This window comes from Vitis vinifera, chromosome 8 (assembly GCF_030704535.1).
Source record: "Vitis vinifera cultivar Pinot Noir 40024 chromosome 8, ASM3070453v1".
NCBI classification, from domain to species: Eukaryota; Viridiplantae; Streptophyta; class Magnoliopsida; order Vitales; family Vitaceae; genus Vitis; species Vitis vinifera.
The window spans coordinates 20,249,558-20,275,155 of record NC_081812.1 but is presented as its reverse complement, the minus strand read 5'-3'; the positions used below and the strand labels follow the sequence as shown (position 1 = coordinate 20,275,155).

General features: G+C 38.4%; 1 protein-coding gene across 3 annotated transcripts; it reads left to right on the top strand.

Moving 5' to 3' along the window:
* Positions 1 to 1,033: 1,033 nt before the first annotated feature.
* Positions 1,034 to 25,461, top strand: LOC100241769 (DNA gyrase subunit B, chloroplastic/mitochondrial). 3 transcript variants are annotated; one of them, XM_010655671.3, is made up of 21 exons: positions 1,039 to 1,436; positions 1,871 to 2,015; positions 3,244 to 3,324; positions 3,430 to 3,543; positions 4,489 to 4,545; positions 8,911 to 9,012; positions 9,509 to 9,659; positions 9,789 to 9,865; positions 10,372 to 10,482; positions 10,587 to 10,657; positions 11,000 to 11,141; positions 19,677 to 19,775; positions 19,919 to 20,047; positions 20,188 to 20,302; positions 21,448 to 21,515; positions 22,462 to 22,575; positions 22,669 to 22,785; positions 22,911 to 22,964; positions 23,062 to 23,167; positions 24,068 to 24,198; positions 25,044 to 25,461. In XM_010655671.3, the coding sequence occupies exons 1-21, from the start codon at positions 1,324 to 1,326 to the stop codon at positions 25,110 to 25,112; spliced, it is 2,166 nt and encodes a 721-aa protein (XP_010653973.1). In that variant the 5' UTR covers positions 1,039 to 1,323; the 3' UTR covers positions 25,113 to 25,461. The 3 variants fall into 3 exon arrangements, with proteins under 3 accessions (XP_059595210.1, XP_010653973.1, XP_059595211.1); XM_059739227.1 differs by lacking the exon at positions 25,044 to 25,461 and having other exon boundaries at positions 1,034 to 1,436; positions 24,068 to 24,327; XM_059739228.1 differs by lacking the exons at positions 1,039 to 1,436; positions 1,871 to 2,015; positions 3,244 to 3,324; positions 25,044 to 25,461 and adding an exon at positions 4,165 to 4,273 and having other exon boundaries at positions 3,443 to 3,543; positions 24,068 to 24,327.
* The last annotated feature ends 137 nt before the right edge of the window (positions 25,462 to 25,598 follow it).

The window sequence follows — 25,598 nt, the reverse complement described above, 5'->3', positions numbered from 1 at the left end:
GCGGGTTCTTAATTTATATTTAGTTTTTCTTTTTCAAACCTACGTTTTGATCTTTTTGTCTCTGGCTCTGTTTGGTTTCCACGAAAGTGGTCTAGGTCTAATATGCACTGTGTTTTCTTTCCTTCTTATTGGTTTCTGATTGGTTTTCCAAGAAATTGAAGGAAAATGAACTCTCTGCTCTTTCTTTTTCTTGGCTTATCTTTGGCTTACAAGACACAACAGTAAAGTAAAGGGGTTCTTGATTTACGTTTGATTTCTCTTTTTCAAACCTCCATTTTAATCTTTCCTCTTCGGTTCTGTTTGGTTTCCAAGAAAGTGGTCTAGGTCTAATGTGGATCGTGTTTTCGTTCTTTTTCTTGGTTTCTGTTTGGGTTTTTCTTTTTCTTGATTTATCTTTGGTTTACAAGAAACAGAAGTGAAGGAAAGTAGGTTATTGATTTCTGTTTGGTACTTAGGTTTCTCTTTTTGAAACCTACGTTGTGATCTTTCCTCTTTTGCTATGCACAGTGTTTTCTTTCTTTTCCTTGGGGTGTCTGTTTGGTTTACAAGAAGCAGGAATGAAGTACATCGTGTTCTTGACTTCTGTTTGGTTTCCAAGAAAACGATATCTCTTACTTGCTGTTTATCATGTTTTTATTTTTCAAAAAAATTTGGTTTAGGGATTGAACCGGTGATTCACATCTCAGACAATGGTTCTTGTTCTTCAATTTTTTAGGGTTTGTTTAAGGATCTCGAGTCATTTTCTGATCCAGGATAGTACAAGCTCTAAAAGCTCCACGGTTTGAACAGATTCTACTTTTCCTGTTAAGCTGTCTGTTTATTTTCGTCCGTTTCTTTTGAAAAATAATTATCAAATAAGATTATAAAAGATAGAGCAACAAAGAAGCATGGATGATAACCAAAAATTTAATAATATTTTTTTAAATTATTTTCTCTTATTTTCTAAAATTATTTTAAAAAATAATTACAAGAATAATTAAAAATAATATATTAAGTACAAAAGTTATTTTAAAAAAGAAAAAAAATACAAGTTAAGGTTACAAAGCCCATACACCAAGCCCAAATTCCAAGACACGGAGTTTCAAAAAATAAAAGCCCAACTTCCGTAGGGTTTTTGAAAACCAAAGCCCAGAAAAAGAAAAAAAGGGAAAACATAGATGTATATCTGAGAAAACAAATCACCTCAAAAAAGGATTATCTGTTTCTTTTTTATAGCCCAACAAACCCAAATACAAAGACCGGGGGAAGAGGCGGGAGAGCTGAGCTGAAGAGATCAAGAAACACAACCCTATCTTCTCTTTGATTTTGGCTTTCAATCCTCGTATGGCGTTGCGGCTGAGACCGTCTTATCTTCCTCTCAGAATGATGGCCTCTCGTTTTTACGCCCACTCGTCCATGCATTCTCTCACTTCTTCTGTTCTCTTTTTCAAACCTAGGTTTCGATCTTTTCTCTTCGGCTCTGTTTAAATTCCGAGAAAGTGGTCTAGTAGGAGTTACTTTCTTGCTTTCTGTTTGTGTGCCAAGAAAGTAAATGGAAATGAACTCTCTGGTCTTTCTTTTTCTTGATTTATCTTCGCTTTACAATAAAGCGGAGAGAAGTAGAGTGTGTTTCTCTCTAGTTTCCAAGAAAGTGAAGGAAAATGATGTGTCTTGCTTGATACCCTCATTTAAAAAAAAATATTATTTTATTTTATGGCGGAACGATTAGGAAAAGGAAAATGAACGAATTCATGAATCTTGCTTATTATGTTTTTATTTTCAAAAAGAAAAAAGAAAAAAGGTTCTGTTAGCGTTTCGGCAACCAAACGGGTTTAGGATTTGAATCAGTGATACACGTCTCAGACGATTGTTCTTGTTCTTCTTCTTTTAGGGTTGGTTTTCAATTGAGAAGGGTCTCGAATCATTTTTTGATTCGGAATGCTGCTTCGCCGAGGGCGTTTATGTCGTCCAGCATTGCTACTGACGCTTTTCAGGAGAGTACAAGTTCTAAAGCTTACGGGTCTGAACAGATTCAGGTACAACAGTTCATGTATCCTTTCCCATTAAGCTATTTGTTTATTTTGGTCGATGTCTTTCGAAAATCATCTTAAATTGTCTGAAGTCGTTTTGGTGGTTTTAATTGAATTTCATTTACTTGTTTATTGATTGTAAGTTATTATTCTCCTTTTTCATTTTTTAGTTTATTTATTTTTGTCAGTTCTTGAAATTATCTCTTTGGGATAAAGTTCTCATTTATTTCATTACTATTAAGAGAAATTATATAGAAGTGCTTTTGGCAGTAGTTATATAATTAAATGATATATTGCAAATAGCACGAATATTTGGCAATTTCCTGTGGTGATTTCCTGCGCAAAACCACGAGGAAAACATGGCATTTGGAAAACTTTGCACAGGATAAATTGTTATCCCATCTTTCTCGGAAGGTTCTTTTACCAATCCAGTGAGGGCATCCTCAATGCACTGATTAGAATAATAATGTCAAGACTCAATCTACCACTCTTCCCAGTACTAAATCCCCTCAGATTTCTCAATCAAAACCCCATTTGAAAAAGACATTCTTAACAGTGAAGGGTCAATGCGATCTTGCGTTCTTTCTTAACAGATAAATGAAAACACTGTCATTAGTACAAAGCCTTCTGCCAATTCTTATACGTCACAAACTGGTACCATCTACTTGGTAGCATAGAAAATTGGGAAAATGAAAAGAAAGAAAATTTGGGGTTTTAGCATTGGGTGGAAGGGGGTAGTACACGTTGCAGATTGTCCAAATCTAAGTGCAAAGGGAAAGTATTGAGCTGTGTCTACAACTAACACTTTTGAGTTGGCTTATCTTTTAGACAGCACACTTGCCTATCAAAAAAAAAACCTTTTAGACAGCACATTGTCTCAAACTATTGATGGGTTCAATAAGCAGGAATTGCATAAAACACTTTGCATAATTTCTGTTATATCTTCAAACTATCATGAAAATAGAGAAGGGTTTTTAAAAGTAAAAATGAAAAAAAATTCTCTATTATTAACCATTAGATTAATACACATCAAAGTAACAGAGATAATGTGGTTTTGCATGGAACTTTTCTGAAATCACATTTCTTAGCCGTATTTGTCAGCATGTTATACAATGCACAGTGCTTATAATTTTTTCAAAATGGCTTGAAATTTCTTTATTTTATTTTTTGGTTCACGAGGTCTTTATTAACTTAGTCCTAGATTGTTGCTCTGATGCTTGTCTGATATAATTAGGTATTGGAAGGCCTAGACCCTGTCAGGAAAAGGCCAGGAATGTATATTGGAAGCACTGGACTTCGTGGTTTGCACCATTTGGTATATTATTTCCTTTAACATTGGTTTTTGTGGAATTTGTTCTAATTTTGAAATCATCTCAGCTGAAAACTTGTTGCTGAATTAATCGACTATGCTTTCCTTTAGGTTTATGAAATATTGGATAATGCCATTGATGAGGCTCAAGCTGGATTTGCTTCAAAGGTAGACGTTGTTTTACTTGCTGATGATTCTGTAAGCATCACTGATAACGGGCGTGGGGTATGAACCTTCTCTCTACCTCTATACTTGTGTAGGAAAATTGGATTTGTCTTTACTGTAAGTTTTGTAGTGAAAGAACATGATGATTTCTTCAGAGCTGGTATTTTGCATCTCCTGATTTGGACATATATTCACGCCTCTTTAATTTTTTATTATTTTATTTTATTTTATTTTTAATACATGGAACCCACCTGACCCACTTAATAGAACTGGGGAAAACCTTAAGTACACAATCCCTACCCTAAGAGACTAGGGATTGGGTAAGCTTGACACTCAAATCTGGGAACTCCCATTCCCAAGCAGCCTGCCAGTTGAGCTGTCCATGGAAGGTTCAAAATGCTTCCACATTACCCAGTATATGTCCAAATACAACCTTAGAATCCTTCCATATTTCCCACATCATTCGGTATATATTGTTAATATGGCACCATTTTTCTTAGTTTCTGCAGTGCAATATGTATACAGAGGCATGCAGGGATATTTTAAATTTTTATCAATGTTGAATCATTTTGTTATGATATCTTTATGTGTGGTGATCAGTTGTATGTAGTCTTGACACAATCTCAATGCTCTTTTTATTATTTAGATTAAATGTCACCTTTCTCACTACAACCTTGACAGATAAAAGTTTTGGAGACTATTGTCTTGTGCACCTTGATAAGGATAAAATATGCCCACTATCAACATGATTTGGATGTTATCTCTAGCTCTATTATCTTCCTTTGACATGGTATTTCTTCAAAATTTATGACACAATTTTCCAATTGCATCTTCCTTTGACATGGCATAGCTGCATTGCTTTCTGATTACTCGCTTAATTGTTATTCATTTCAGGTACATTTTATTTTGCAGTCGTTTCTTATCAATCACAAGTTCATTTATGCAACCTATATCAATATGTTTTTGCCACTATCTTCACTTCCATGTTAAACACATTCTTTGCAGATTCCGACTGAGTTGCATCCAGTCACGAAGAAATCTTCCTTGGAGACTGTATTGACGGTATTATTGCATAGATGATCATATCTGTTTGTTTTGTGCCTTTCCCGAGGCTTTTAATGTATTCCCTTCTATTGCCTATCAAAAAAGGAAAAAAAAAATTGATGATCATATCTTTTTTAAATTGCTACATATTTCTTCCAGATTGCACGGATTTGATTTCACTCTGAACAATACTTGACAGGTTGCAGTCTCATTCTTTAAACATCTTACAATAAAATATAATCTGAGCATTTTTTTTGACCACATATCCTTATAAATTGTGCATTAAAGATTGTGGGATCTATTTTTTTTTTGATAAGTAAACCAATGTGTATTAAAAAAGAGGCCAATAGCCACACAGTATACAGGAGATATACAAGGCAGCTATAGCCTCACAACAAAAAACAAAAAAGACCAAGAAGACCTCACCTCCCCTAAGTGGAAGCTAGCCACTCTAGAAAGCTAAAGATTGTGGGATCTATAGAACTGCATAGTTGTGCTAATCATTTCCATTTCTATTATGTAATGCCATAGCATTTCATTTATTTATTTTAAAAAAAGCTTTAATTGCATGACATGATAGAACAATTTTAGAAAAATAGTATAACCTCTTTGCTTAGTTTTCTTTTGCAGTATTTAATTTCTAAAAATTGTCATGTTATTGTTACCTCTTTGATGGAATGCTTTGTTGTTAGATAGTTGGATAAGAGTTTTTTATGCATTGGAAGGGGTGCAAGAAAAAAGCAGAGTTGTGTAACTTGAGGGCAATCCTGATTTCACATTATACCCTTCTCATCCTTTGGCTCCTGCTCCTCCTTCTTATCTCCTTCATGCTCAAGATTATTAAATTGTTAAGGAAAGGGAATTCAAGATTCATTTTAGTAGATAGTAGATTACTATGACTGAATTCCCCAATCCTCTAAATGAGATAATCATCATAACCCAATCCATATTAGCTACCCTGAAGAGCTTATGCCAAAGCCCCAATGTTATTTGGCAATGTAGAAAAAGATGGTTAATTGATTCTTCACTCTCTTTGCATAAAATGTACCACTGAGGACTAAGAAATTTGTAAAGTCTTCTCACTTGTAGCATCTCATTGGTATTTACCCTCTTGTATACCACTAACCAAGCAAAAGTTTTGACTTTTGAAGGGGCTTTTGATTTCCAAACAAAATTAGCCGGAAGGAGCGAGATTGGACTTCAAGACTTAATAAGACCATGAAAAAAGATTTTACTGAGAATAAACTAAAAGAGGATTAGGACCAAGCTATTGAATCTACTATGGAAAGAGACAAGTTCACTTAAGTGATTGAAGTCATGAGTCTTTCAAGAAGTTCAATTTCTAAATTAGTGAGATTGTGTCGGAAGTTAAAAGGAGATTTACCCCTACTTATCCTACCACCATTTACAACTATAAGGGAATGATCTAAAGACCAATTTAGGTAAAACACTCTAATTAGGCCGAAAAATGATTCTCCCAATCATTCGACACTAGAAAGTGGTCAAGCCTTGAAGATTGAAAATTCTTTTCACCACACTAGGTGAAAGGTCCACTGTTTGGGTGCTCTATGACTTCCAAAAAGTGCCTCATACTAGAAGACACTCAATGGCAATTTCTCCTTTCTCCAAGGAATTTGACCACGTTGCATCCTCTCCTAAACACTAAGGATCATCCTAAAGATTTTTTATGACACTGGCTCCCCCTTTGAATTGTTGTAGGCCCTTGAGGAGACCTAGATAAAACTATCTTTGTAGTTTCTGAATTGACAAGAAATAAAGAACACTCTCACTTCCATACTGACTAATTCCAACATTCAATCCTTTGGCATCCACCACTCACCATATCAAGAATCTTCCACTCCTAGGCTTTTCACCATCTGCACAAACATTTGTTGCACCTTGGTTTCTTGTAAACAAATTAGATTTGCCCTTTGGGACCTTATTATCTTTCACTTCTCCTATCATTAGCCCTTTTAACATTTCAAGAAAAGATTTTTTTAACTTCATCATACAACATGAGTTTGGTCCCAACTGTCCTCTCATAACCCCTTTCATTTTTATGGTTGACCGAGCTTTCCAACTTCCAATGCTCCCTCTTAAAATAGGATGCTGACAGCAAAAGTTCCCACCTTTGACTCAACAGCTCAGTTACAGAATGTATCTAACCTAAGAAGGAGAAGGAGACAAAGGAGAAGGAGACAAAGAAGAAGGAAGCCTACCCCTCAACAAAGAACCAAAATAGCAAGTTGTACATTTGAAACAAGTTGCTTTAGCCAGAAAAGCTTGGTAGGTTGGACACTCTCTCCTCTGGTCCTAGAGCAGCATCGACACATGGGGGTCAACAATGAAAGCCTTGTTGCAACCTCTTGCACCATAGAGAAGAGGACTCTAGAAATTGCTTTGGGTTTTCTTCTCTTTTAACTTTAATGGTAGTATTAGACTTGCTCGAAGTGTCTTTCACCCAACCCACTTTGAGATGAAGATTGGGTGAACTACAAGAAACTTTAGCTAGCCCATCTACACATGATCCATTAGAGAGTCTTCCATCTCTTAAACACAAATGGCCTATGTCACTTAAGCCTAGTGTAACGCAATGGGCTTCACTTGGCTATGAAGGTTAATCTATTAAACCCAAATCCATTGGGCTAACTTAGCCATATCCCTATAGAGTTAATGTTGAGATCCATATGACCCTCCAACACAACCTCTCCCTTGTTGTGCATGCTGACCAACCCACTCCCCACCTAATTGTATAGCGATGTAAAAGTTGGGCCTGCCACACCTTTTGCAAGTGGCTTTGGTCCCAAGAGCAACATGTGTTCTTCTCTATTATCAAGTCTCTCGCCAACCATGGCCATGCTCCCTCTTGCACATCGAGGCACCTCCACTCATTCTCTAACTTATAGCCCTCTCTAAATACTCTTGGGTTCAACCAAAATCATCCACAGAGGAATTTCCCTCCAAAGGTGAATGGAGAAACTCAAAAGCCCCACTACCACATGTAGTGCAATCAGAACCTTTCTCACATTGGGTCTTATTATATTGATCTTGGCCTACTAATATTGCGGCAATGGGTTGTGTTGTCATCCACAGTCACATAACCCCCACAAGTGTCCCCAACCTTCTTAAAAAATTCCTTTCTCCACAAGTGAATTAGCAATGTTCCTACTGTCACCTGCAATTCTTAGGCACAAATCCTATCCTTGAAACAACTAGCTTCTGGAACCCAGCTCCCTAGATGCAGACAAGTTTTCTCATACTTGACTGCAGCACATTTTCAGCATTATTGACCTTCTCGAAGTCGAATAAAATACTAGAACCACCCATCAAAGCCAAGTGGATGTTCCGCTTCAAGTGCCAATTAAGCATTGCCCATGTTTTCAACGAAAATAGATTTGAGACCTTATTTGAGAAACCGCCCCATCTACTTACACAAGGCACCGCTGAAGGTGTTTCATATTTTCGCTGATTTCCTCCATTCTTATTTGAATCTACACTACTTCAGCCACCTCACCCTAACTGCTACCCATCATCTCTACATAAGAAATACCAATGCTAAGGGATCCCTCCCCATTCTCCCACATTTGGAGGCTATCCACTTGAGCCACCTGCCCAGTCTTTTGAAGAGGACCTCCTCCTAAACTTCTCAACTTTTTGGCCAGTATCATCCAACCTCTTGGAATTCTCCTACGTTCTAGGAAAACAAGAGTGAACCTCTTCTCTTCCATTGAAAATACAGAACACAGCAGGAATCTACCTGCTATATTGCTACACAGCTCCAGCTTGTAGTCCCTTCCTCCCTCCATCCATTCTTTCTTATAAGATTTCTGATCATTATTATCACATCAAGCCCCTGCCCCTTCTAACAGCGAGGCAAGGCCTTTCTTGCCAAACCTGATCTAGGATGAGAAGTCTTGAACCCCTTTCCTTTGACCTTTTCTACCTAAATCTTCACCAAACTAGCATCTTCCTTCTTATTGAGCCATTCCTTAGGTCTCAAAAAGCTCTAGACAAAATTAACAATATTGCATTAACTCTATTCATACACCAAAGGTTTACAAAAGGATGAGAGGAATGCTCAATGGTTTCTTAGATGAAAATTGTATTGGACAATGTTATTTGCACCATCTTTTGATGGTCACTTTTACCACCTATTAATGGATGAGAAATATTCAATAATTTCTTTGGTAACAAATATTGTCTTATCAACATCCTGTTTTCTGTCACCATTTGCTAGATTACTTCATGGTAAAAATTGTGGCGGTCAACTACCATTTTCCTTTGCATTTTCAATGTGTTTCAATACCAATATTGCTTATTAAGACATGTTTTTTTTTTTTTTTTCTTTTGTGCAAAATTATTTATGATCAACAAAATCTGCAGGTCTTACATGCAGGTGGCAAATTTGGTGGTGCCAGCAGTGGTTATAGTGTATCTGGTGGACTACATGGTGTGGGCTTATCTGTTGTTAATGCCTTGTCAGAGGTGTTCACTTTTATCTCATAAAACATTGTTTGTTGTATTCTCTTGTGATTTTGGATTGCTGTATTTGTGGTTCCCTCTAATTTTTTTCCCTGCTATTTGAGGAGACTTGAGTCCTTTTTTCTGACAGTTGAATTTCAGGACTGGCTACATACTTATTTACTTTATATTAGCTTAGTGTAGGAGTCATTTCATGTCCTCCATCCCAAGGCAGGTGCCAACACCCCTCCCCCGCATAATAGCCTCCCTAGTTCCTTTTTCCAATGGTAGTTAAGCTAGTTTTGAGCTGTCCTTTTTAACCAGCAAATTGTGTCTCTACCATGCCTCAACATTTTATGGTATATGGTTGCATTGCATGTCTCAAATCATCCATTAAGCTTTTGATAGTTTAGCTTCACAACATTTTATGCCTTGCTATTATCTTTATTTTGAGTTTCTTTGGCCCTGGGAATTCACAATCATTTTGAATCCTGTAATTTGGGATTTTCTTGGTTCACAGGCATTAGAAGTTACTGTCTGGCGTGACGGAATGGAATACCAGCAGAAATATTCCCGTGGAAAGCCTGTAACATCTCTAACGCATCGCGTGCTTCCAACTGAATCAACTGATCTACAGGGGACACACATCAGGTTTTGGCCTGATAAAGAAGGTGTTTCTCGACAATCTAGACTGCACATATATGTGATGGTTATGTTTATGCTTCATTCCCAATATTTCGAATGATTTTTAAAGTAGGAGATTTTCATGTCTTTTGTCTGACCATCAACTCTTTATGCAGTATTCACTACTGAAATTCAGTTTGACTACAACACAATAGCTGGACGAATTAGGGAGCTCGCTTTTCTAAACCCTGAGGTGAAGTCACATGCATTGCTCTACATGCTTTAATGTATTTTTCTAATCCTCTTAGTGCTTCTGGAATAGAATGGTGTTCTTCTAACCACATTTTGGAGTCCTATAGGCTGCAAAGTGATTTTTTTTTTTTTTAATAGGAAAACAATGGATTAAAGATTGTCCAACAAAGGGCATGCAACCTCGTCTCATGATGATAAATCTCAAACCACCTACAGTTTTATAATGAGTGGTTCCAACTACCTAGTTTGTGGCAGGTTCTGGAGAATAGGAACTTAACAGTCAGCCATTTAACAACAATAATTTTTTTCATGTGAAAATAACTGATTCCCCCTTCACAGAAGGAAGCAATCTGTCTCCTGTAGACATTAGCCTATTGTCTGATTAGCTTTATTAACGCTAACCAGTTTCTTTCAATGATGTTTCATTCTCTTGATTTGGTTGGAATCCAGAAGTTCAGTATTTTTGTGCTCTAGAACTTACTATCTCCTCCGGCTTGACTTTTACAGCTTGCAATCACTCTTAGGAAAGAGGATAAAGATCCAGAGAAGAATCAATATAATGAATACTGCTATGCTGGAGGATTAGTTGAGTATGTGAGATGGTTAAATACTGATAAGGTACTCATGTCTTATGTCCTCTTCCCTTTTGTTGGTGTTGTAGTGCCCCTTTCTTTTTTGTTTTGTTTTGTTTCCAGATAGGGACTGACATTTTCCTAATCCAGAAACCAGTTCATGATGTGGTTGGTTTCAGAAAAGTAGCAGATGGAATATCAATTGATGTAGCTCTTCAATGGTACGGCAGTTCTCTCTCATTTGCATATTCTGATTTTTTTTTTTTTTTCTGTTCCTTTTCTCAAATATGGAACATGCTTATTGTTAATATACCAAATAACTCAAAAACCACTAAATGAGTGGTTCTTCATTTATTCACACACTGCTTGATGCACTTGCATGGATGGGTTTTTCATTTAGGACTATTGAAATCAGAGAAAGCATTTACAGGCTATAGATGTCTAATTCCAACTATACTTGTTTTGCATGGAAATATTTAATACAACTATCATACTCAAAACTGACAACCTTCCTTGACTAGACCATTGAATTGAATTTTCTTGTTTTATGCATTTGTTATTAGGTGCTCAGATGCATATTCAGATACTATGCTGGGATATGCTAATAGCATACGCACAATTGATGGGGGTACTCATATCGATGGTATGAAGGCTTCTTTGACAAGAACTCTCAATAACCTTGGGAAGAAGTCGAAGATTATTAAGGTACACTCATCCTAGCATACTGTTAGTTAAGTTTTCTTTCCATTTTCATCAACTGTGTTTTTTCTTTTTTAATTTCTTATACATCAGTCTTTGAGTCTCATTTATTCTCTCTAACCTGTAAGATTATTTACTTATTGTTGATTGTCAAAATGATGACTATTTTTTCTTTCTTCTTGCATAAAGGGGTTATTTTTATAGTCCCTGCTCAGGTGATTGGGACATTAGATTGCCGGTTCAATTATTGGACCAGTTGGAATTGACTTAGAAATATGTTATTGTAAAAGCAAATAATCATTAAAGAAGATAACTGAGGTTGAAAAAAAAGGGATTAATGTTTGGTATGTCTATCTCCATTCAAAGACATCTTCTCTTGTTGCTCATATGGGTACTTCAATTTGTAATTGATGCTGTAGTCAATGGATCTAAACTTTTTTATTTATTTATTTATTTTTATCAGTAAGTGATATATGTATTGATAAAGAGACGCTAAAGAAGCGACTCAAATAGTTACAGTATAGAAAAAACGACTCACCCCCTTACAAAAGAACCCACCCCTCTATGAAAGCACAAAAAACCCTCTTAATACATGCACACCCAATCTATAAAATCTAATAAGGTCGAAGGACCATCTTTTATCCACATTTTGGTTTCCGACCATAGCAAATACACAAAGGAAATTTTCAGCTTTTGTATAGATAGCACCCCGTCCTCAAAAGCAATTGAATTTCTAGCCTTCCAAATGACCCAAAACAAGCATAACGGTCCCAAAAGCCACGTCACCTTCCTCTTCTTGCCCATAATGGAACCTCTCCAACCTATTAGAGTTTCCTTAACCGAACGCGGAAAAACCCAAGAGACTCCAAAAAAAGAGAGGAGCAAGGTCCACACCTCCCTTGTTCTTTCACAATGAAGGAGGAGGCGGTCAATTGACTCCCCGCACTTTTGGCAAAGAAAGCACCTATTTGCCAAAGCCCAACCCCTCTTTTGTAGACAGTCCAAAGTTAGGACTCTACCCCACAACGCCTCCCACGCAAAGAAGCTTATCTTGGGTTGAGCATAAGACATCCAAATAATCTTTGAAGGAAACCAAGCTGACGACACCGGCTGCATTATCCTATACAAGGACTTTACCGAAAAAACCCCATCCTTTGAGTTAGCATTATTAGTTTTTTATGAGTTAGCATTATGAGTGATTTAAATTTTACTTGCATTTTTTGGGGAGAACTAAACCAAAGGATGTTTTAATAATCCTTCTATTTTGGATCACAGGGATGCAAACCTAGTAGGTTGCCACACAGGGATGGGTTGGTCTAGGTTAGACTTGACAAAAACTAAATGGATCTATTATCAAAGACAAGAAGTGTAATACTAGCTGGGTCTTGTTTTGCATGAAAAGACTCTTTGGTCTTCTTCTTTCAGAAGAAGCTCTCACTAGTGTACAAGGGAAAAATGGCGGACAAGTGCCAACAGTTGTTTTCTATGGAAGACGCATGCTGTCACCATGTGCAAGATGTTAAAGAATCATACACATGGTGCTATTGGAATAGGGTCCTTGCATAAGGGAGGGGCATATGCAGTCCATCAAAGGAAAGTTCCAGAAAGGGACATGTAGAGAAACTAACCTTAAACTATCTATATAAGCAGAGGAAGACAGTTCATATTTATTTTGCACTGTGGCCAGAATGCTTTGTCACTGCCATGGCCTCACCATTTAAAGGTATCATCACCAGCATTTGGACATGCAACAGCACATCATACCTCCAAAATTTGTCTGCCTTCCAACACCTCCCCATCCCCCCTTTGTTGGAAGCTCAGTCCTTCTATCGAGTGACTGTAACACGCACAGTTGATTCAGTTTTTTTTTTTTTTTGATAAGTAAAGGAAATTCATTCAAAAGGCAAGACGCCACAAAGTATACAGGGGGTATACAAGGCAACTAAGCCTCAAAAACAACAAAACAAAAACAGCTCCCATTAAGTGGAAGCCATCCACTCAAGAAACCCTATAAGGGAGAACGCCTCCTCACCTACATACAGTTTGGCCCAACTCCACAAGTTACAAACAAAAATATTCTTTAACTTCTGAATGCTCAACACCCCCTCCCTAAAAGCTATCCTATTCCTTTCCTTCCACACCGTCCAAAAAATACACAACGGAATGGCTTCCCAAATCTTTTTCCTTTTCTTTCCCACAAACGAACCCCTCCAACTAACTAAAACATCCTTTACAGTTTTTGGGAAAACCCAATTCACATCTACTAAACCAAACACTATATCCCATAACACTCTAACCACTGTACAGTGTATGAATATATGATTTACACTTTCTTCCTCACAACCACATAGGAAGCAGCGATTTGGAAATTGTAACCCTCTTCTTTGTAGTCTATCCAAAGTCAGCACCCTCCCCCACGTCGCCTCCCATGCAAAAAAGCAAACTTTAGTTGGCACCCTTGTCACCCAAATGCTTCTAGAAGGAAAGCCTGTATCCTCAGATCTCACCAGCAAATTATACGCTTCCTTTACCCTAAAATGCGCCCTTCCTCCTTTACTCCACAGGACTGAGTCTTCTACCCCAGAGGGTTTGTGGCCCCTCAAAATCTGAAGAAAATCTCCAACCAACCCCAACTCCCAATCATTGAAGTCCCTCAAAAAATTTAGATTCCAATTTCCGTTACCCGAATTTTGATCCCACATTTCCTCAACCGTTGCGTTCCTTTGAACCGCCATAGCAAAGAGATGAGGAAAACAATGGGACAACGCTGTCTCTGAACACCACACATCTGTTCAAAACCTGATTGTGTTGCCCTTCCCTACTTTGAAGAACATGTTATTCCAGCACCATTCTGATTCTTTCCAAATCTCCTTCCAAACCCCTACTCCCATCGCCCCCATAGTCTTTTTTGGCCTCCACCCGAAATCCTCCTGCCCGTACTTCACTTTGATCACTTGTTTCCAAAGATTATCTTTGTCACTAGCATACCTCCATATCCACTTGCCAAGTAATGCTTTGTTCAACAAGGCTAGCTTTCTAATGCCTAGCCCACCTTTGGTCTTATCTGTACATACCACCTCCCAATTAACCAGGTGAGTTTTCCCCTCCATCTGTCCTCCTCCCCACAAAAAGTCCCTTTGCACTTTCTCCAGTCTTCTAGCCACCATCTTGGGCATCCTGAAGATTGACATTTGGTAGATTGGCATGCTAGCCAAAGTGCTTTTTATTAAGGTAACTCTTCCCCCTTTGGATATATATTGCCTTTTCCAAAGAGCTAGTCTTCTCCTGACTCTCTCTTCCACCCCGTCCCACATATAAGGCGCTCTATTGAGTACCCCTAAGGGTAGACCCAAGTACTGAGAAGGTAAAGAGCCCACCTTGCACCCTAGTTCAACAGCCAACTCCTCCATCCCCACCACCTCTCCCACTGGAATGATCTCACTTTTTGCAAGGTTAATCTTTAGACCTGAAGCCGCTTCAAACCAAAACAAAACCTAACTTAAATGAGTTAAGTGGTCCTTCCTAGCCTCACAGAATATGATGGTATCGTCCGCAAAGAACAAATGAGAGATATGCAATGGAGGTTCACTACCACCCCTTATGTTGCACCCTGATAAGAAGCCCCCCTCCACAGCTCTCCTAATAAGAACATCCAACACTTCCATTCCCATGACAAAGAGATAAGGAGACAAGGGATCTCCTTGTCTAAGGCCTTTGGAGCTAGGAAAGAAACCTGCAGGCACTCCATTAACCATCATTGAAAATTTAGCTGAAGATAGACAACTCCACATCCACCCCACCCACTTAGACCCAAAGCCCATTTTCTGCAACACCTTCAATAGGAACTTCCAATTGATACTGTCATAAGCTTTCTCAATATCCAGTTTGCATATAAGACCCTTTTCTCTTCGTTTTTGCCATGAATCTATCACTTCATTTGCTATTAGAGAAGCGTCAAGAATCTGTCTTCCCCTCACAAAGGCATTCTGAGAATTTGAGACCACCTTACCAACCACTCTCTTCAATCTATTGGCCAGCACTTTAGCCAATAACTTGTAGAGACCCCCTAATAGACTGATAGGTCTAAAATCCCCAAGATCCTCAGCACCACATTTCTTGGGGATCAAAACCAAAAAAGTATTGTTAAGGCTTTTAAGGAAAGAGCTATGCTCAAAAAATTCCTTGAACATTTCTATAATCTCCTCTTTAACAAACTCCCAACAGCTTTGCCAAAAAGCCAGAGTAAAGCCATCCGGACCAGGGGCTTTATCCCCATTCATCTCCATTAAAGCCCCCTGAATCTCCTCCTCTGTAAAGGGCCTCTCCAACATCTCAGCCTCTTCTTGACTGATCTGATCTAGCTGAAGACTCCCAATATCCGCCTTCCACCCCATATCTTCTGAAAGAAGCTCTTTAAACGCATTAGCAATTCCTTCTCTAATTTCCTGCTCCTCTAGAAACCACTCCCCATTAATCTTAACTCTCTCCATACAATTATTTCTACGGTGAGCACTTGCCATACGATGAAAGAAGCCCGTGTTTCTATCCCCCTCTTTCAGCCATATCTCTCTAGAAATGAGTTTCCTCCATAATCACCCATTTTTTGTAATTTTCCTTTGCCTCTTTCTTCAGTTCTACTTCCTCCATAGTCAGAATTCTGTCATTTTCCTCCCTATCCCAAAATTCCACCTGTTGCAAAGCTGCAGATTTATTACTCTCCAACTTACCAAATACTTCTCTATTCCACACTTTCAGCTTCTGTTTGATTTCCTTCATTTTAGTGGCCAACTTGTAGCTAGCACTACCCCTAACATCGATACCTTGCCACCAGCTGCGTACAAGCTCTTTAAATCCCTCAGCCTTAAGCCACATATTTTCAAATCTGAATGGGGTCGGGCCTCGTCTTATCCCACCCCCTACTAGCATAATTGGGAAATGATCGGACATCGGTCGGGGCAGCCTGCACTGGTTAATCCCACTGAATTGATCTATCCAACTAGGAGACACCAGAAACCTGTCCAAACGAGCCCAAGTCTGATTATGAAGACCCCCATTCCAAGTAAAATCTCCCCCCTGCAGCGGAATATCCACCAGCCCAAGATCATCCACAATTTCAGCAAAGTTTCTCATTGTTGAACTAATCCTCCTCTGCCCACTCCTTTCCCTTGAGAACAAAGTAATGTTAAAATCCCCCCCTATGCACCAAGGATCCTCCCACAGCCCTCTGATCGCCCCAAACTCTTCCCATAAAGCATTCCTCTCTACCTTAGTAAAAGGGTCATACACTCCCGTAAAAACCCATACATTTCCATTTTCTATATTACGAAATCTGCAAGACAAGGTAAACTGACCCTCCTCCCAATCTAGCATGTCCAGAGCCCTTCTATCCCAGCATATAAAAATACCTCCTGATGCTCCCTCCGCATTCACTGCTCTCCAGCCTAGGAATCTCCCTGATCCTATACTTCTCGCAATGCTATCCGTCATACACTGCACTTTTGTCTCCTGAATGCACATTAAGTCCACCCTCTGATTTCTAATAAATGTCTTAATTACTTTTCTTTTGGAGCTGTCATTTGCCCCCCTCACATTCCAGCTCAAAATTTTCACCTTCATTGGATAACTACAATTTGGCGCCCTTTGCCCTGTACCGAGCCTTTCTGTTTCATCCCTCCCTCATAGTTTATGGAGCATTCTAAACGTTTTAACTCCCTTTCAAATTTAGACTTTTCCAGTAACTCTTTGCTATGTATTTTCTCCCTTCTTTTCCTGATCTTTGTCAAAAAATTCAAAATTTCCTTCTCCAATCCCTCCGTAGGGAAGCCCAGAAACTTGCTGAATCTTGCCAAACCACTCTCTTCCCAGTTACCCTCCAGCTCACTTCTCACAATTTGAGCATCCTCTATAACACCTGCCCCTTCCATCTCCCTACCTTTGTCACTGTTGCAGTGTATGCCTCCCAATTCCTTACACTCCTTAATCCTTTCATTGCATGCCTTATACACTGTTAGCCACAGTGATTTATCGGCCCGACCCTCCTCATCCAAATCCCCAGAGTGATCGAAAGACTCCCCCCCCAGAGTCCGATCAAGAGAAAAAGAATTAAGATGAGAATTCCCCTTATCCCTTTTCCCCCAGGAACCAACCCCCTTTTCATACCTCATTGATTCCTCCTCAAGCGCCCTATCCGTCTCTGTCAGCCTCACCCCTCCTTGTAGCTTCCTTTTGTTCTCATCCTCCCTCGCAGCAAAGAACTCTGCTTCTGGGAATTGACTGTGCACAGGATCCGTTACCTCTTGGACTGCTAATGCCTTAGAGCCCTTTCTTGTTGTGCAGGCCTTTAAACCAAGCAGGCCGTTAACTGTCATCTAGGCTAGAGGCAGAGCTGAACCTTTAGAATAGCAGCCCACAGCTTTCGCTGGGCCATCGTCTGGGCCAACATCACTTACAGTCTCCCCTTTGTTCTTAGAGTCCATGGACCCAAACAAAAAGCTAGGCCCGCCCTCCCTTCTGGTTTCCCTTGGGCCCGCGATTGGGCTTGAAGGCTTCATCTCATCAGTTGGGACCCAATTACGGTTTGACGGGCTTGGCACTAGGCTGATCTCAATCCGACCCGACCCACCCCCCTGCAGCAACGTCCCATCATCTGACGGGTGCAGCATCTCGAGCCTCCCGCTCCCCCACCCCTTCATCACTCGCTGCCCCGCGCGTGGATCCTCCTCACCCCTAACCTCTTTGCTTTGACGATCCGCTTCGTCCCTGCATTTCCTCCTCAACACCGGCCAACATTCCCACCATAGGGACACAACATAGCTTTCATCCTCCCCTTCAATTTCCAACACGTTGGGTCTGGCTTCCCCTCCCCATTTCACTAGGATTCTAGCCCATTGGAGATCTCTCATCGATCTCGTATTTTCATCGGCGGTGATAAAACCACCACATGCATCCCCTACTCTCCTCAAAATTTCTGGGCTCCATAACGAAATTGGGAGCCCAACAATCCTTACCCATACGTCCCTTCTCTCTTCCCTCTCTGCCCAACATCCGCTCCTAGGGCTCCAATGTTCCAACATTACCGGGGTTCCTTCCCACGCGCAGCTCCCGGAGGAAACGACTCGTCGAGCCTCCTCCAAATCTTCAAATTCCAGCAACGTTTTCCTCTTGTTCAACTTAGCCAGCCCTATGTTACCTTTGAGATCCCAAGACTTTGCCCAGAATTTCCCCCATTTCTCAATATCCTCTTCCCCCCCTGATCCTTCTCTCCAGCTCGCCACAACACAATTTTGCAATTTCCTTTTTAGCACTTCTGACTCCTCTTTTGTCACCTTTATTGCAGCAGCATTTAGGTTACCCGTCGTCGACTTTCTCACCATTGTTGCATACGACCCTCCCACAACAACTTTCTCCACAACCTTTCCCTTGTATTTTTCCGGATTTTTACCAAAAAACCCTAACACCTGTTTGAGTTTCTCCGCCATTATCGTCCACCCCTTCTTATCCCTACGACCTCTTGGGACAAAGACGCAGAACCTTTTCCCCTCCACATTAGAGACCCCTAGGCGAATGAACCCCCCCGCTTTGTTTGTCCCCCGAATCATAGAATACACTCGCCCCTGCTCCTTCCAATCCCTTCCCCATGTGGTTTCTTTCTCACCATTGATACAGAGGTTCAACCCTTCCAAGAAGAACGTTAAGCTCTCCGCTCCCAGCCGGACCCATGACGAGACCCCTCCCTTCTTCTCCACAATGCATCCTTGGATCTTTCCTCTTCTCTCTTCCACTGCGATCTCAAACTCCTTAGACTCCACTGAAAACCTACTCTCCTTCCGTCTGATTTGCGACGCCGATCTCTCCTCCTCCTCCTCTCCATCGCACTCGCCGTCACCCTCTCTCGCACCCTCTCTCACTCTCTCTCTCATACAACTAGAACTTAAAAATCCCAATGTTTTACATTGTCCAGATTTGGTCCAGTCATGTCTTGGCAATTTAATCTCACCATGTTCTGTTTGTTATGCTGTTGTAGTAAATGTATCAATAGATGACAACTTATTGCTACCAAACCTAAAATGACAATCACACACTTGATGTTGAAAATCTAAAGAAAAATAATAACTGATATTCAATTTCTCCCCTTACATCTCTGCATAACTCTTACAAACCAAATACTACTAAATTAATTGTCTTAAATCTACTAAAAAAATGTCCTTTTACTAAGTCATAACCCCTTTTAAATGTAAAGTTACATCTATGCTATTGGGTTTTCTTGGTATGATTTGTAGCTTCAGGTTAGCTGCTACAAGAATAATTGAGAAATTTCTTGGAGATTAGATAGATATTATCTTTGGTGGGCTATTTTAGATATTTTCCATAATAATTTTCATTAAATAGATAGTGTGTTGCTGAGCATCACATGGTTCATATCAGAATAACAATGTTTAAGCTATTTTATTAGACTTGATGAACTCGTAGTTAAATTTGAATAAAAAATGAGTGGAAGCAGTAGTAACTTTCAGCAGTAAAAGTTTGTTTTGTTTCATTCAGGAGAAGGATATTACTTTAAGTGGCGAACATGTAAGAGAGGGATTAACATGTGTTATCTCAGTAAAAGTTCCAAATCCAGAATTTGAAGGACAGACGAAGGTATTGTGTTTAGCTTTGTGTACATGAATTGATTTTTTGGGTCATCAACAATTCTCTAGCTGGCTCAAAATTGAAACTTTCTCTTCCCTTTTCTTTTTATGGCTGATAGCTTACCATTCTGCCACTTATATTATTATTGGAAGACAAGGTTAGGAAATCCAGAGGTGCGCAAAGTGGTTGATCAGACTGTTCAAGAGTTTCTTACTGAGTACTTGGAGTTGCATCCGGATGTTCTTGATTTGATTCTTTCCAAATCTCTAAATGCTCTCAAGGTACCCTTCTCATAGCTCATAAGTTATAATGTTACTTTGTTTCAATAATCCTAGGACTAATTTAAGTTGCTCTCTTCAAGGACTCCATCCATGGACTGATGCATATTTACACTGATAATGTCTTTTCTTTTCCTAATTAGGCAGCTCTGGCGGCAAAGAGAGCAAGGGAATTGGTTAGACAAAAGAGTGTCTTGAAATCATCATCCCTTCCAGGCAAGCTAGCTGATTGCTCATCCACAAATCCTGAAGAATCTGGTATATCTTGCTTTTTCTTGCTTGAACTAGTATGTTTTGCTTCTTCTTGCTTGAACCTTGTTATTTAAGCTTCATAGCAGTGCATTAACTCGAGGCTAAGGTTGTAAAATATTTCTATAATGATCATATGTAAAATTCAGCCATCTCTCAATGCAGTCATATGCATTTGGATCTACCTGTTACTTGTTGGGCTTGAATTGCATGACACTGAGTCTGTTGAAAATCTCTGGTCTTTTTCTGTTTGTTGCAAATCTGGAAATTCCAGTGTAGCTAATGCAGTACAACTTTTTTTACTACCTAACATTCAATTCCTAAACAAATATGCTCTTTCTGGTATGCTTTATAATTGTGCTACTTCTGATGCATTTGCATGTGGAATTATCGTGACATGTATGATGGTTTGGGTTGAGTTGTATTTTCTGTACACAAGCACAGGTTCATGATTTTTGATAATATATAGCCTAAGTTGCACTAAATAATTCAATCTCAAGTGAAAGACATTAATGAGGCTTGATTAGGTTGGGGGTTTAAACCTAAAACACATTAAAAGACCACTATAACTTTTTGACAAAAACAAAAGAGAGAACAAAATAATGGCTGTCCAGTCTGCAATCTGGGGCATTTCAGTGTACATACTCTTTTTCCTTTAAATATAAAAGCAGAAAAAGGCATTTAAACCTTATAATAGGGTGCAATGTATCACACCAGTAGGATCTGCAGGTGCATCACAAAGTGTACGCCTTCAACTGCGATAAGCTTATATTTTATTTTGGGAAAACAAAAAAGGGGGTGTTGAACCCTATTGTGATCACTAGCAAGTGATATGATGAAGAATATCTTCTCAAGCCTCTTTTGGGGGAAAATAGAAAACAGAAAAAGTCTTACAAACCTATTGAAACCTGCATGCTGTACCGCATGCTATGATACATGACACATTGCATCTTGCAATCACAAGGCAATTCATATCTTTTTCATTTGCATGATAGATATGTTTTGCTCCATATATTTGGTGTACCCTTTGATACTAACAACCATGCATACGGCTCTCTTAAAAGCAAGGATTTGGCTCTTTGGAATATTGTGATGTCTTATCGGGATGGATGTTTTACTGTTGCTGTGTTTTTTTTTTTTTGTCAAATTTGCAGAAATATTTATTGTTGAAGGAGATTCAGCTGGTGGAAGTGCAAAACAAGGTCGTGATAGGCGCTTTCAGGTGAAATTTTAACTTACTGGTTTGCAGATGGCCAAGAGTAATGATTGAAGCTTATTAAAAGCAGTAGCTGCCAAAATTTCATTTCTTTCCAGGGCTTTCTTTCTTGATGGAAATTTAACTTTTATTAGTTAGATATGCTTCGATTTGAGATGAAATCAGTTAATTTAGGTGTTGTTTTATGGGGAAAAACTCTTCTTGCTTTTAGGTGCTGTTGGTGTGAAAGGTTGCTAGCTATACCAAGCCATGTCACAAGTTCACCTCATGCATAAACTTGGTATTTTTTACCATCATTGTATGTCCTAGTTCACCAAAACTGCTAGAGTGGAAGAGATTGTTGTGATTGCCTTCAGAAAAGTCCGACTTATAAAAATTTTAGCCATATCCTTGTAAACAATGTTGCTAAATTTCTGACTGGAGGATGCCTAAAGCCCTTGCTTTGATTATCGTAAATTATAGTGATACTTGTGTTATTTTCTTTCTACTTTTGTTGCAGTGAATTTCTTGTTCCTAAGATGACACAACATGCTCAATATACTTATCATTCATTATGTCAGCTATTGTATGTAGTCTTCTAGCTTTGTCTTGATTTTGTGATTCATTTTTTGTTGATCCACAAGCAGCAGTAGAAACGTCTAGGATGACTTCCAACGCATGCTTGTTGTAGGCTTATAGAATATAGTCTATGTTTCCATGTCAACATATTGACATGCTCAATTGTATAACTAAGTTGCTGTAGCCTGTTGCCATATTTATTAAACTGCAGATCAGATCCAATTGTGTATAAATTTCTGGTTGTTGGAGCTTGATAAATTTCTAATCATAACATGTGTCCTTTTCATAGTGATTCTTTTTTTTTACCTTAATCATTGGTGCTCTTAACTATGGAAAAATGTAAAGTTGTTCAGGATTGCTGTAGAAATTTGATCATAGAAACATGGTGGTGCAGGCTATTCTCCCTCTGAGGGGTAAAATTTTGAACATTGAAAGAAAGGATGAAGCAGCAATGTACAAGAGTGAAGAGATTCAAAATCTAATTCTTGGTCTGGGACTTGGAGTAAAGGTTAACTCATTTTTTGTTCCTTAGGTTTTTGTTTTTGTTTTCTTTTTTTATTTTTGGTGAACAGTACAGCTTATTCTATCTTCCTGGTTTCAGGGGGAGGATTTTAAAAAGGAAGCTCTCCGTTATCATAAAATCATCATCTTAACAGATGCTGATGTGGATGGTGCTCATATCCGAACTCTGCTGTTGACTTTTTTCTTTAGATATCAGGTAGATATTGGGGAGACTTGTCTCAAATTATTTATGTGAACATAAAGATAAATAAGTCAAAGCTTCTTCAAATGTTTACTTAGTTCGAAAAATAATATAATTTATGCTGTTTTTCTTGCTTTCAGAGAGCTTTATTTGATGAAGGCTGTATTTATGTTGGTGTTCCACCCCTTTTCAAGGTTTACCTTCAGCTTTGACAGGCTTAAAAATAATCTGTCTGGATAATCGCACAACTCATAAGCATCTCTTAGGGGTTTTCTTTGCTAAAATGAGCAGGTTGAGAGGGGAAAACAAGTACATTATTGCTATGATGATGCGGAACTTAAACAACTTCAGCATTCCTTACCTCCAAATGCATCATACAGCATTCAGAGGTTCAAAGGTAAGATGGAAAATTTAACTCTTGTTACTGGCACGTTCATCTTCACTAATCACAGATGACTCCACTAGCATGGCATATGTATGAGCTGACATGATAGTGCATTGGGCATGTATTTTCCTATCAAACTCTACATGTAGATGCCCCTATATATTGTCATAGTGCCAGGATAAACATATACCAAATGAACATTATTTAATTGTTCCTTGTAGATATGATTTCAATATACTCAGAGATTCATATTTTCTGTTTTTTTTTTTAGCTGGGAGACCCTCCAACTTGTCTTAGCATTCAATGTAGGCACTCAAGTTTAAAATAGACTTCATGTGTCCTGATGGACAATAAAATTTGGAAATGTTCCAATAGTATGCATGCAGTACTAGCTAGGATTTTTTATACACTTGATGAGGTGTGTATACCAAGCCAATTTCCTGCCACTCTGCAAATGGCACTGAAATCTTTCAGAGAGAACTTCAAAAATAAGGTAGTATCCCTTTATAAGTTACTAATTGCTATGAGAGAAAGCTATGACAAGGATGGGATGAGCAAAAGTCTGTGTTAGCAACTCATCCCCCTAGACTCTGTTTAACTAGTGATTAATTCTATCCTGCAAACACAATGAACCTTCAGAAGTCCCTAGATACTCACTTAAACCATCCCTGTATAACTAGTGATTGATGAACCTCAGCAAATTGCACATTTATACTGTCCCTGTATGAGCATACAAACATGCTTGCTAATTTATGAACAATTTTATCTAGAATTATATGATATTACTGCTAAGTCTAGGCTACCAATTAACAAACCCCATAGGGAACTGAATGTGGAATTACATGTCCATATATCATAATGTTAAATCTTTGTTCTGAGGCTCTAATGTTAATTTATGTGGGTGCAATCCAGGCTTGGGGGAGATGATGCCTGTACAACTTTGGGAAACAACAATGGATCCCGAGAGAAGGCTGCTGAAGCAATTGGTTGTTGAGGATGCTGCAGAAGCAAATGTTGTCTTCTCCTCACTGATGGGTGCTCGGGTAAGAAAAACATTTGGCCTTTTATTTTGTTACTTATCTGTTCTCATATATATGTATATATTATGTAGATAGGATATTTAACTTGTGAGGAGTTCAAGTTCCATCAATTTCATTCACAATCATTAACAATTTGATGGGGTGCTATATTTGCCACTTTATTTTCTTGTCCAACCTATTTCATAGATTCTGGGAACTGATGTTGTATGTTAAGATTTCATGACTAGGTTGAGTAAGTATTCCAGACATGTGAACATCCCAGGTTTAGGCAATATAGTTTGTTCAAAATCATCTGAATTCAGTCAATTGATCGATCTGGAGCCAGCTCAATTGAAATTTTGGCACCCTTTCTTTTACATCTGCTGTCAACCACAACATCTGTCAGTGATTTAGGTTATGTTTGGTTCCCAGAAAATACTAAGAAAAAAAAATGTTAAGGAAAATGATTTTATCGTATTTGACATATGTATGAAAATTATAAAAGAAAATAAAATATAATTAAAATTATTTAGAAATTTATGCATTTTAAAATTATAATCTTTACATAGAAGAGAAAAAAATATATGAAATGAATTTGAAATAGCATATAAAAATAATTTATTAACTTTAAATCTAATTTTTATTTTCCTTACATTTTCTTTCTTTCTTTCTCCTTTCCTTTATTCTCTTTCCCTCAATTTTTTTGGGTACCAAACATAGCCTTAATAAAGTTCAAAATTCATGCACTTCTCAGCTACTATGCTATGTTGTATGCACCCAGGACATATTCTGATTTTTCATCATTCTCATGCCTGGTTGTGAGGATTCCAAGATCTTCCCGTGTATCTCACTTTGATTTTCTGTTTTAGGTTGATTTTCGTAAGGAACTTATACAGAAGTCTGCTAGCACAATGAAGCTGGACCAATTGGATATATGAGGATAATTTTGTAGAAGGGGCCAAATTTTAACACAGTACAACGTAGGAAACAGGTGAACCAAGTGGAAAGGTCCTTATTTGGTGCACCTGCAAATTTCCTTGTGATTTAACTCCTGGTAGCTGTCTACTTGGGGACTGTTTTTACCATTGCTGTTCAGATAGTTATGATAATATATGGTAATGTGTATTTTTGGGAATTAGAGGAGGGATGTTTTGTGGCACCTCTTTGCAGTATTCCTTGTATAGTATATGATGTTTTGAGTTTTCCTTGGATTACCAAGTAAGTGGTGGCACTAGTTGTTCTCAAGTTAAATTAAATAATTGAATTAGCAAATATTAGTTAAGGTTATGTTTGGTTCCCAGAAAGTACAAAGAAAAAAAAAAAATGCTAAAGAAAATTATTTTCTTATGTTTGGTTGTCCTATAAAATATTCCAAAGAAAATTAAATATAATTAAAATTGGTTAGTAATTTATGCAATTTAAAA

What these genes read in the sequence shown, in the direction of transcription:
- LOC100241769 (XM_059739227.1), top strand. Translation starts at nt 1,324, where the DNA reads ATGGCGTTGCGGCTGAGACCGTCTTATCTTCCTCTCAGAATGATGGCC. An exon ending in TTGTTAATGCCTTGTCAGAG is followed by an intron (nt 9,013 to 9,508) that starts GTGTTCACTTTT and finishes CTTGGTTCACAG; the next exon opens with GCATTAGAAGTTACTGTCTG. An exon ending in AGAAGTCGAAGATTATTAAG is followed by an intron (nt 11,142 to 19,676) that starts GTACACTCATCC and finishes TGTTTCATTCAG; the next exon opens with GAGAAGGATATTACTTTAAG.